The following is a 12,423-nucleotide window of genomic DNA, read 5'->3' on the forward strand; positions in this document are numbered from 1 at the left end:
TAATCTGTTTTTAGTTTCATAATAATTAATGTTTTTAATTTTCAGTCAACCCACCGAAAGATAAAACATAACCCCAATCGACCCATTTGTATGTTTATAGGGGAAATGCTCCTAGTTCAATCATGCATGTTTTGAATTTACAAAAACCTTAAATAATAACACATCTAAATATGCATATAATGCAAAACATCCACATATCATACAACACATAAAACATAAGAACCTTAAACATTACCATGACATGGGAAAAGGTTCATACACTTTCATCTTTTGGCATTGATCCTTTCAATAACAGTAATAAGCCCCTGACCCCCAAGCTTACCATCTCCATTAGCCACCATTCCCGAAAACAGCTGCTTACATAAACTCGCCCCGGGCAACACCGCCACCTCACCACCGTCCTCCTCGGCTACATCCAAACCCATCCCCAAATCCTTCACCATATACTCAGCAAACCCACCCGGCCTAAAATCCCTCCCTATTATCCTCTCCCCAAACAAATCCATCACCGTCGACCCCGCAGCCCCACCCTTAACCGCCTGCAGCCAATGCAACTTATCCAGCCCCGCCGCCTCAGCGAACACCAACCCTTCAGTTAACCCCAACAAACTCCCACCCACTGTGATCTGATTAGCAATCTTACAACTTTGCCCGTACCCAGGACCACCTACATAATTCGGTCTCCCCATTAATTCAAACAAAGGGGTTAACCACTTAACCACCCCTTCGTCCCCACCAGCAAGTATCGCCAATCGCCCTTCTTTCGCACCGATATCGCCACCGGAAACCGGAGCATCAACCGACCAGCAATTCTTCTCACGGGCAGCGTCGAATATCTGTTTGGCAAGAGCTGGGTGGCTGCTGGTGTGATCAATTATGACGCTTCCGGGGGTTACGGAGGATAAAATTGAGTCCGGGTTGTCTAAGACAATTTGTCGAACATCTGGTGGGTGTCCCAGCATTGTGAATATGACGTCGCTTGCTTTGGCGACTTCTGCTGGGGAGTTGACGAGATGGGCGCCTTGGGATTGGAGTGAGAGGGTTTTGGAAGGGGTTCGAGCGTAGATGGTGACGGTGTAGCCGTCGGATAGGAGATGGGAGGCCATTGCAGCGCCCATTACGCCGGTGCCGATCCATCCGATTCGGGTTTGGGTTGGGGTTATGGGTGTTGGGTACGGAGTGTTCATCATGGAGAAGAAGAAGAAGAAGAAGAAGAAGAAGAAGAAGAATTTGATTGGTTTGGTGGCTCAAAGCCTTGGATTAAACTGATTCCATATTTAAAAATTGTAAATGATTTATGAAAAACCAGCTTTCAGCTAAACTCAGTAACCAGAACACAACTTGTTTAGCATTTTCATCTTAATTTCTAAACGTGTTAAATGGGTTAACGGACTGCAGGTAATAATCATGTTTAAATGTGTTAATCGTAAGGGTGTCAATCGTGTCGGGTTGGCAGGTTATCGGGTTAATAGGTTTCGGGTTGGCAGGTTGGCGTGTCGAGATTCTTCAACCCTAACCCAACCCATATATTTATTCGTGTCGGGTCGTGTCGACCCATTTAAATTCGTGTCGTGTTCAGGTTGTGTTTCGGGTCAACCCATTTTACGTTCATTTACGAATATGATTAATATCTAGTGGCTTAATATTAACCTAGACAATCAATTACTCTTATCCATATAAAGCATTTTAACAATTTTGTGATATATCTAATTGTTTTTGTCAATTTATCTCTCATTTCCAATTAACAAACTTATGTTCACGTATTTTGCTTAAGATAAAAATAAATGAGTGGAGATAATAAGAGAATAGATGATTAAGACTAATAAAATATAAATAATGGAAGTGAAGAGTGGACAAAAATATTTAAAAAGTAATTAATTTAATTTATAAAAATTAATAGATATATGAAAATTTATAAATTAAAGTATTTAAAACTTTAAAATTTAACACTTATTATCTCTAAAATCAAAATATTAACTTCTATAAAATTTTTAAACGGGTTAACAGGTCAACCCATTTTTTGACGGGTCGGGTTCGGGTTGACCCATTTTTTAGATGGGTCGGGTTCGGGTTGACCCATTTAAGAAAACGGGTCGTGTCAGCCGACCCAAAACCTATATTTTTTCGTGTCGGGTTTCGGGTCGTGTCAGGAATTGACAGCCCTAGTTAATCGGTTAGTGGATTGTAATAAATGGTTAATTGGTCGGTTTGTTTAATTAAGCAGATTGTCGGATTGACTTGTCAAACTGAATATGAAATCTTTAATTAAACAGGTTGACCTGAGCTTGAGACGTTTACTAAACTGGTTGTATTAACAACGCAAACATTGATTATTTTCATGACTTGTATTATTTTATTTTGTTAACACCTTCCAAGGCTTTGATAAGAAAAACATGAAATACTGGTTTGAGGTTAAAGCAATGTTGTTGAGACTAGGACGGACCGGTCGGTCGAACCGGGATTCAGTCCACTGACCGGTCCCGTTCTATGTAGTTTGATCGGTTCCTAGAGGGTTCGATCAGAAAACTGGACCGGTTAAACCGGTTTTACTATATAAAATATTTTTTTTTGAAAAATTTTATTTTCAGCCCTAACCGTCATTTTTAGACAAAAGTTGTTTGGCCGCTCGGACCGGTTTGACTGGTTGAACCGGTTATCCATCCGGTTCGCTATCCGATCCGGTTATGAAAACATTGGGTTAAAGAGACGTTGGATACGAATTCAGTTTTTGGTTTGGTTGGAAATATCAAGTCAAGCTGCCTGCGTACATCTTTTACAACTTCATAAAAAGGTGTAATTTCTATAACTGAATTCAGGTTATTTTACAGTTTGATATTAAATAGAGAGCATGGTGTAAGCAATGGTTATTTTTGCAACTATTCTTTCAAATAATCAGAATTTATTAACACCGCATAAACAATTTTCAAAGCAGGTCAATGCCACCTAATCTGTTTATAAGTTTATGTCATATTTTTTTTTATAAACAAAAGAACCTGACTTTAAAAAGCAGTAAAAAACTGCATATCACTTGAACATTTCAATTACAAATTGCATAGCATACACTTTGGATTTTTGTATATACAATAACACATGTAACATCCCTTGAGGTTGAAACTTTTACATTGCACAATGGAAGCATCACAAATTTACATATTTTGGTTACAAATATGTTTCTTCCTATATCCAGCCGATAGTAAATCTAACCCAACTCTCTTAAGTTAAACGGCCCATGCTACAGCTTAGTCGGGCTCGGCTCGCTTACATGCTTTTGGATGATGAATCCATTCTGACCTATCATTCCGACCCGAACATGGAAATGATGGGAAAAAGAGTTACCAAGTTTCTTCATCAATTACTTGTCTCTTTCGCTTTCAATGTTCTTGACATCGCGTGTTGTTTAGACAAAATCTCAGCTGTTTGTTGGCGTCCAAACATGTCTACGTTCTTTAGTATCAAATTCCTTGTGGACGGGTCAACAACATAGCCTTGACCAGACATCCATTCCAGCAACTGAAGTAACAGATCCTTCTTTTCTGGTTGAGCTATGTAACGAGTTATTGCCATGGAAAATAAACCCTGAGATTAAAATAAAAAATATGAAAAGACATAACCTTACTGCAATTTCATCTCGTAATAAACAAATAACTAGTGAATCTGGTTACCTGACCAATCTTGTATCCAGAGTTGTGAATAGCCTTCATGACATCATTTATCAAATTAATATTACCGAATCTCATAAATGAACTAGAAAACCTCTTCATAGCAGGACGAGAGATCAACCTTGCATTATCCTAAACATTATATCATACAAACTATCACAATAAAATCTCTTTGAACTTCAAATGATACAAGTTCTACCAAAAAAAACGGTAATGTTACCTTAAATACGACATATGCTTCTTTATAGAGGCGACCACCTATGAGAATATAAAGAATCTTCTCGTGAAGATCCTTGCACATTGGCTTTTTGCTATATCTCAGCATATTATATACTGTATACGCTTCTTGTTGGGCACCCGTTTTACCAAGATGAAACATTAAATTAGAACAAATTTCCTGCAAAAAAACGAAAAGCCACGATAAAATAAAATTAACTTAGAAGACAATGTTGGCTATAAATACAGAGAAAAACAAAATTACTTCATCTGGTCGTTGGCCTCTGTTGTGCATATCTTGCAAAGTTTTAAAAGCAAGCATATATAACTTCTCCTTGACAAAATACTTAATCAATATATGAAAAGTATTTCTATCGGGATTAATTGCTAATTCATCCATTTTCTTCATCAAATTCATTACATTCTCCATTTCTCCCGTTCTGCAATACGCACACAGCATCGTGTTCGATATAACAACATCGTATTTATCATATTTTGCTTCGAATTCGGATGCTAATTGTTTTGCATCATCAAGGAGTCCGTGTTTACACAAGGCTGAAATCATGATGCTGTACGAATACCCATCTGGATGTAATTACATAGCAAAAAAATTAGTTTCAACTTGCAAAATTTATTATGTAAAATATCAAAATACATATTCAAGAAAATCCGTTTCGCACCTGTTCTCACATTTCGTCTCTTCATTTCAGTAAACACCAACTTAGCTTCATCTATTTGTCCAGCTTTTGATAGAGCATCCATTAGCAAACAATATGGCATCTACTTATAATTAACCACTTAATAATTACATATTTATAGAAAAAAATGAATAAAAGAGTGTATATGGGTTCCGTGTTACCTCTTCTTCAGCATAGCCGAGGGCTTCTAGTTCATTTAATAACACATGCGCCTTGTCAAACAAGCCTCCTCTGACATACACTTTCAACATCGTTGTCAAAACAACCTGCAACATTAAGTTATGAGAAAAATATCCAAACAAAGTTTGATAATTATATTGTGTGAAGCATAAAAAGCGTACCTTGTTGGGAACTAACCCCGACGATTTCATCTCGCTAAATATCTCCTCGGCTTTCACATAATTACCATCCACCGAATATGCATTAAGCAAAGAACTGTAATGAAAGACATTAGGAGTGTGGCCTTCAATCTTCATTTGGTTAAAATATCTCTCGGCTTCTTTGCATTGGTTACACGAAGCGCAAACGGATATTAGTGTCCCATAAATAACACTATCCATTTGCAATCCGTTGTCCTTGAGCTCTTGAACTAGCTCTGTTGCTTTTGTGTAACCGTCTTGGAGTTTTGCACAACCCGAAAGTAGCTAAAAAAAATTATATAAAAATGAAGATAATTAACATCGGTTTTTAAAGCAAAAGTTAAAACTAGCGCGAATTCACTAGAGGTGAAATGGGGCTTTTTAAATACAAGCCAAAATGGGTCATGTCGGATTGGGATGGCATAATTGTAAATAGTTTAAGATGGTGTGTGCTTTACAAATACAGAGTGATGTTAAAGATTCACCAGCCCTGGAAGTGTACACCAGCCCAGCTGTCACCATATCATAGGCGAAAAAAGTTCATGAGCCACATGGCTTTGACACGTTAGTGGTGTCTAGATAACATGTCAGTGGTGTTTGTTTATTCGTCCCCTAAATACACTTTGGGCGGCTTTACTCCATTTCACATGTTCCCTTTCTAGCTAGAGATAAAACAAAACCAAATCAACCATTACTAGGCGAGCATGTTGAACTTGCCACCTCTAAAACTTATACAACATTTTCTAAGGTCTATGTGGGATTATACATTTCAGGCTTACCGTACTATAAGTAACGACATCTGGCACTAAACCGTCGTGTATCATCTTACGAAAAAGTTCAAAGCTTTTCTCGAGTTTGCCATTCTTGATTAAACAACCAAGAACCGAATTACAAACAGACGGATTAACCCTTATCAACCTATCTTCAATGCCATTGTATATCTCCAATGCCTTATTAGGATGGAGACTTTTCCCCATGAGCTTTATGTAACTACTATAAGACGCAAAGTTTAGCTTCCCGTATTGCTGCATCCACTCAAAAACCTGCACTTTTCCCAAAACAAATCTTTAGTTTATGTAAAGCATAAAGAACACGCCCTTTGACTTTTGGAGTCAACCTACATATTGTCAAACCTAACACAAACCATTAACTTTGAAATTGAAATAAGTATGTTATGCATCAAACTAAAAGCAAACCTGAGAAAGCTCCTTCAATCTATTTTGCTTGCCGAATTGGCGCATAACGACATTAAAATCCTGCACTTGCAGCACATCTCCTGACCTGTAATCAAATAAAAATCAAAACTTTTTAACTCAAGACTGAAATTAACAACAATTAAAACATGGGTATTACATTTGCAGCCAAACCCATGTTAATTTTGCATATTACCTTGAAAGAGCCTACTGTAAATCAGCGGATTGTTGAATATCAAGAATGGCTGATTGTCTGGCTTGGTGGGAAACTGAGACGTATTGTTTGGAATTTGGTGGATGTTGAGATTGGGTTCGAAGTGTTCTAGTGTTGTTGGTGGCAGAATTAGTAATGGGTCTGGTTGAAAAGGACATTGAATGAAGCCGGTGACTGAGAACAGATGAAATCTCCATTAATGGGCTGATTTGTGGGTTGAAAGCTAATTGATTGCAGGAAGGAATACTGGAATAATAGGGGTTCAAGATTTTGGATGGGTTTAAGTTTAACCCGAAGAGATGAAGAAATGGCCCCTCAAGTGTGCATTTATACTAGGTTGAGTCCTCAGGTTCAAAAAACTCTTTTTTTTTTGTTACAAAGAATGATTTAATTTAACAACTTTGATTTGTAGGTAAAATGTTTGTGCATAAACTTGTCCTTAGATAATTGTTATCAACCATAGGTTTTGATCTTTTGTTATGTCACATTCTACATTGCGCACGGGCTATATGTGACCGATTGATGTGGTATCTTGTAGGGATGAGATCGGTACCGTACCAATACCGACCGGTCCCGGTCTCAAAAATCGTAAATTTTTTGTACCGGTACCGGTATCATTGGGACGGTACCGGTACCAAAGGTAAAAAAGTCGGGAAATACCGGTACCGATACGGGTCCTGATACTGAAATTCAAAATTTTGGGACCGACGGTACCAAATCAGTACCGATACCGGTACCGAATTTGCTCATCCCTAGTATCTTGTATGGCGGAATTTAAAAGTCATTTATTAACAACAATGGTCTTAATAATAAGGCAGCAACAAGACTTGGTGTAGTACGTCATTTATCAATCATCAAAATATGGTCTTAATGTTAAGATTTGTCAACATGCTAAATGGGTTCCAAGTTTCTTAGCAAAAAGAGGATTCGTGGCTGGCATCCATACAACACTTTCAAAAGTAAAGCCTCCAACCATCATCAAGGGATCCTTATAATCATCACCTATCATTTTTGAAAAATACATGCTGAAACACTTCCACCAACATAAAAGCCAGTAAGTTAATGATAGGCTGACTAATCAAAACATTTGTAGGAGTCTCAGTGTATCATATATTTCATAAAAATGCATTTCAAATCAAATTTCATATGGTGATCACTAACCCACTTGCGTATTAACTTGTATGCATATAGCATCTAGCCCTTCAGCATCAGCAACACGTGGAAGTCATTTTTTATATGGTTAAGGTGCGTAATATATGTGTGTGTTGCGCGTAATTTTCACCACTTAATTATTTGTACACACCCAACATTTTAATGGCATAATGCAACCTTATGTTACAAGTCAGGTCGCATCACAACTTATAGACTTAGCCCTTTGCTCCCTGACGACATTGTGAAATATATCTTAGGTATTCCCTTACAAATTCTTCGATTAAAAGCCCTTAGTTTTAATAAAATTTTTGTTCTTACCAAACTGTGATTAAAATGTTAAACATATGAGATTACATGAAAATCTGAAATAATAATACACAAAAAAAAATCTATATCTAGGGATGGTAAAAACATAGGTTAAAGTAAGCATAACTTAAAATGTAAAACCAACACAAGGTTACTCGAAACCTTGAAATCAAAAATATAAATATAAGTTGTTTGAAATGCTCGTGTTACTTTAGCATGCGCTATGACCATGACATATTGGCTCACACGAGCAAATTAACACCGTTAGCGCCCTGATATCGTATAAAAAATATATTAAAATAGTTAGTAATGAAGATTAAAAACTATAACAATTTGTGGACATGAGATATATTTGAAATTGAGCTGGTGAGATGAATATCAATTATCTCTTGTAACAGCCCAGCTACCGCCGCACCATAATATTGTCCGCTTTGGCCGGGACGTATCACCATCGCCTCACGGATTTGCTTTTGGTTGCCCAGATGAAGACTTCCCAGGATACTACTCCCACCTGAGCACACTTAACTGTGAAGTTATCCTCTCATCCACTACCATTAAGCGCCCAAAACGTATTATAATGGGGAAGATATCCACCTCATTACAAAGAAGGCTTCATTCTCCTCCCCAACCGATGTAGGATGTCACAATCCACCCCCCCCCTTAGGGGTCCAGCGTCCACGCGGGACCTGGCACCACCGGTCTGGCCCTGGCTCTGATACCATCTGTAATAGCCCAGCTACCGCCGCACCATAATATTGTCCGCTTTGGCCGGGACGTACCACCATCGCCTCACGGATTTGCTTTTGGTTGTACATATGAAGACTTCCCAGAAGGTTACCCATCCTGATACTGTCGAAGCACGAAATGGAATCTGACCTGACCCATGACGGAGCTTCCACGGATTTCGAGATGAATGAACCGCATCCTGGTCTGCTGACAGAGCTTCCACGGATTTCGAGATGAATGAACCGCATCCTGGTCTGCTGATCCTCTCCTCCGGCTGCTCGCGATCTGCAGTGGCGTTTTGGGGGTGTGGAGATGACCGCTAAGATGATCTTGAAGATCTCTTGTTCACAGACACAAAAACTGGTGGTGGCACCTACTGAGCATGACCCCATGATAAGGAGGTGAAGACCTCCTTATATAGAGTCTCATGGCCACCATCATGATACCCTAATGGGCCTAGCCCAATTAGGGCTACCTCCACAAACCTCCTCAGCCCAATAACAAATGTATTAGCCCATATAATAAAACAAAACCAAATATAATAAATTTAGGATTGTAAACCGGGTTTAATACCATACCCCTACAAGCCCCCCCAAGTCCAGCGTTGCTCCTGGGCGCGCAAGCGCTTAGGTGGAGCGTTGGACTTTATAAGGTGTTAGGGCGGTTTTTTCCCTTTTATTCGGCCTTATCTTTATTGTCTTGAGTCTGGGAGATTTTCTCCATGATGGTGACGCGTTGTGATCCTTAAGATAATGGTAGTGTCGAGTTATAAGGATAATAAAGCTTGCGCGCGAGAGGCGTCTTACGAGCTGAGAAATAAAGCCTGCGCGCGAGAGGCGTCTTACAAGCTGGGTAATAAAGCATGCGCGCGAGAGGCGTCTTACAAGCTGAGCAATGAAGCCTGCGCGCGAGTGGCGTCTTACGAGATGAGAATAATAAAGCCTGCGCGCGAGAGGCGTCTTACGAGCTAAAAATAATAAAGCCTGCGCGCGAGAGGCGTCTTACGAGCTGAAAATAATAAAGCCTGCGCGCGAGAGGCGTCTTACGAGCTGAAAATAATAAAGCCTGCGCGCGAGAGGCGTCTTACGAGCTGAAAATAATAAAGCCTGCGCGCGAGAGGCGTCTTACGAGCTGAAAATAATAAAGCCTGCACGCGAGAGGCGTCTTACGAGCTAAGAGTAATAACTGAGCTGGCGCGTGAGGCGACTTACGAGCTGTAATAATAACTGAGCTGGCGCGTGAGGCGACTTACAAGCTGTAATAATAACAGTAGCCTGCGCGCGAAGCGTCTTACGGCTGTAATAATAATGTAAACCTGCGCGCGGGGCGTCTTACGGGCTGTAATAATAATGGAAACCTGCGCGCGGGGCGTCTTACGGGCTGTTAATAATAATAGTAGCCTGCGCGCGAAGCGTCTTACGGGCTGTAATAATAATGGAAACCTGCGCGCGGGGCGTCTTACGGGCTGTTAATAATAATAGTAGCCTGCGCGCGAAGCGTCTTATGGGCTGTAATAATAATGTAAACCTGCGCGCGGGGCGTCTTACGGGCAATGGAAGTAATGATAATAAAAGCTGGCGCGTGGCCGACGGGTTTATGAGGATTCCCAACCTTCAAGTATGGCGGGGAGCCGTATGGGAAATTGAGGATTCCCAACCTTTAAGTATGGCGCGGAGTCGTATGGGAAATTGTGAGGATTCCCAGCCTATGGCGCGGAGCCGTATGGGATATTATGAGGGTCCCCAACCCTTAAGTTTGGCGCGTAGCCATACGGGATATTATGAGGATTCCCAACCTTTAAGTTTGAGCTAAAGCTCATATTTTTGGGCTAAGGCCCTGACGTTTTAGAGTTAAGACTCGTCAACGCGTTTGAGCTTGGAGCTCACGCATGTATGTTTTACTTCGCTTTCTTTTTAATTTGATGTCAATATAATGTTGTCATATTGCTCAAATTAGTAAAAGGAAGTGCGAAACATGTATGCGAAAACTTGTATGCGGTGGCGCGAGCGGAACCCGAAGTTGATACGCGGTGGGACGCGTAATCTAAAGATTTTGAATGCGTGAGCATCTGTGATGTGTGAGCATGCGTTACGCGTGAGCATGCGATATGCTTGAGCATGCTTGATGCTTGAGCATGCTTGCTGCTTGAGCATGCTTATTGCTTGAGCATGCTTGATGCTTGAGCATGCTTGCTGCTTGAGCATGCTTGATGCTTGGGCATGCTTGCTGCTTGAGCATGCTTGCTGCTTGAGCATGCTTATTGCTTGAGCATGCTCTGCCTTCATGTCTGGGCGCGCGCGCGCGACCCGCTGAGGCGCAGAGTAATCGCCTGGGCGCGCGCGCGACCCAAAGGTTTTGAATATCCACATCAGGTAGGTTTTATGTAAAACCAACAGATCTGATAGGGTTTATAAACCTATGAATATGAGGTGTGGCTGCTGCTCGGACGAACCCAGATCTGAAAACCCAGATCTGAGGGTTTTCCCCAAAAGCTCGTTGTTTTCTTCCTGTTTCTTCCAGATCTGGAAGTATTTTCCAGATCTGAAAACATAGATCTAAGGGTTTCCCCCAAAAGCTTGGTGGTTCTTCCTGAGATTTTGATGAACGGATCGGAGGGCCGAGAAGAGAGGCCAGTGTGGTTCATTGCCGTCCCACGGATTGCGCCAATGTCGAAGCACGAAATGGAATCTGACCTGACCCATGACGGAGCTTCCACGGATTTCGAGATGAATGAACCGCATCCTGGTCTGCTGATCCTCTCCTCCGGCTGCTCGCGATCTGCAGTGGCGTTTTGGGGGTGTGGAGATGACCGCTAAGATGATCTTGAAGATCTCTTGTTCACAGACACAAAAACTGGTGGTGGCACCTACTGAGCATGACCCCATGATAAGGAGGTGAAGACCTCCTTATATAGAGTCTCATGGCCACCATCATGATACCCTAATGGGCCTAGCCCAATTAGGGCTACCTCCACAAACCTCCTCAGCCCAATAACAAATGTATTAGCCCATATAATAAAACAAAACCAAATATAATAAATTTAGGATTGTAAACCGGGTTTAATACCATACCCCTACAGATACTACTCTCACATGAACACATTTGACTATGACATTTAATTTAAAAGGAGAAAATCATATGTTGCATGTATTTTTATATTTTAATAAATTAGATATTCTTTTATTTATAAACTTTTTTCATGTTTTACATGATCTTGATGTATATATTGTTTCTATTTAGCACTTAATTAGTTATTTGTACTTAAATGACAGGGATGAGATGAATGAAGGTAGATAATGATTTGAGAGTAAATCTTTTTTTTTTTTTGTGATTGTTCTTCTTCTATAATTATTTAGCTCGATTACCGTTTATATTGTAACAGATGAGGCGGTCAAAGATAAAAGATGGTGTGAGAGTGAGGGGGTCGGTGGATTCCTGGAAGATGCGATGAGATGAAGAAAACAAAAGAGGTAACTAACACTTCAGTTAAATAGTATTAAAGTTATGAATAATAGATGATTGTGAGACAATGGTCATTTGCCTTTTAGTATATATATATATAATATATACAACTATATATTAAAAAATATATATACAAATATATATTAAAATATAAGTTGTCATTTCATTCCTATACTGTTAACAATTATACATATATATATAATTCATAACTTTGGTGCCGTTATGTCCTCATTGGGCCAAGTGGTAGCGCCAAAGTGGTTCATTATATTTTCTATTATTATGTTTTTTTTTTCAAATTTAATAATTAAACTGATAATCGTCTTAACTCATAGATGAAACGCTCAGAATAAACAACTTTAGGTTTTTACCGACGTCCGGATTTTACTGGCCTTTTGGTTTACTTCTGATATCGTGACGAACGTAATCGAAATCGACTGA

At 39.9% G+C, this 12,423-nt stretch overlaps 1 protein-coding gene and 1 pseudogene across 2 annotated transcripts; both read right to left on the reverse strand.

Annotated features, from left to right (window-relative positions):
• Window positions 1-243: 243 nt before the first annotated feature.
• On the reverse strand, window positions 244-1,238 carry LOC143589404 (putative 3-hydroxyisobutyrate dehydrogenase-like 2, mitochondrial pseudogene; annotated as a pseudogene).
• Window positions 1,239-3,094: 1,856 nt separating this feature from the next.
• On the reverse strand, window positions 3,095-6,467 carry LOC143589405 (pentatricopeptide repeat-containing protein At1g10910, chloroplastic-like). Of its 2 annotated transcripts, XM_077070171.1 has the most exons (10): window positions 6,322-6,467; window positions 6,129-6,213; window positions 5,712-5,975; window positions 4,915-5,217; window positions 4,735-4,839; window positions 4,556-4,655; window positions 4,141-4,460; window positions 3,880-4,056; window positions 3,663-3,791; window positions 3,095-3,576 (listed from the first exon to the last, which is right to left on the reverse strand). In XM_077070171.1, exons 2-10 carry the CDS (start codon window positions 6,171-6,173, stop codon window positions 3,349-3,351), a joined length of 1,671 nt encoding a protein of 556 aa, XP_076926286.1. In that variant the 5' UTR covers window positions 6,174-6,213; window positions 6,322-6,467; the 3' UTR covers window positions 3,095-3,348. The 2 variants fall into 2 exon arrangements, with proteins under 2 accessions (XP_076926286.1, XP_076926285.1); XM_077070170.1 differs by having other exon boundaries at window positions 4,735-5,217.
• Between the last annotated feature and the right edge of the window lie 5,956 nt (window positions 6,468-12,423).

The sequence above is a fragment of the Bidens hawaiensis genome, unplaced genomic scaffold (genome assembly GCF_021521415.1).
Source record: "Bidens hawaiensis isolate Kalapana, Puna unplaced genomic scaffold, B.hawaiensis_p1.1 tig00037557_1, whole genome shotgun sequence".
NCBI classification, from domain to species: domain Eukaryota; kingdom Viridiplantae; phylum Streptophyta; class Magnoliopsida; order Asterales; family Asteraceae; genus Bidens; species Bidens hawaiensis.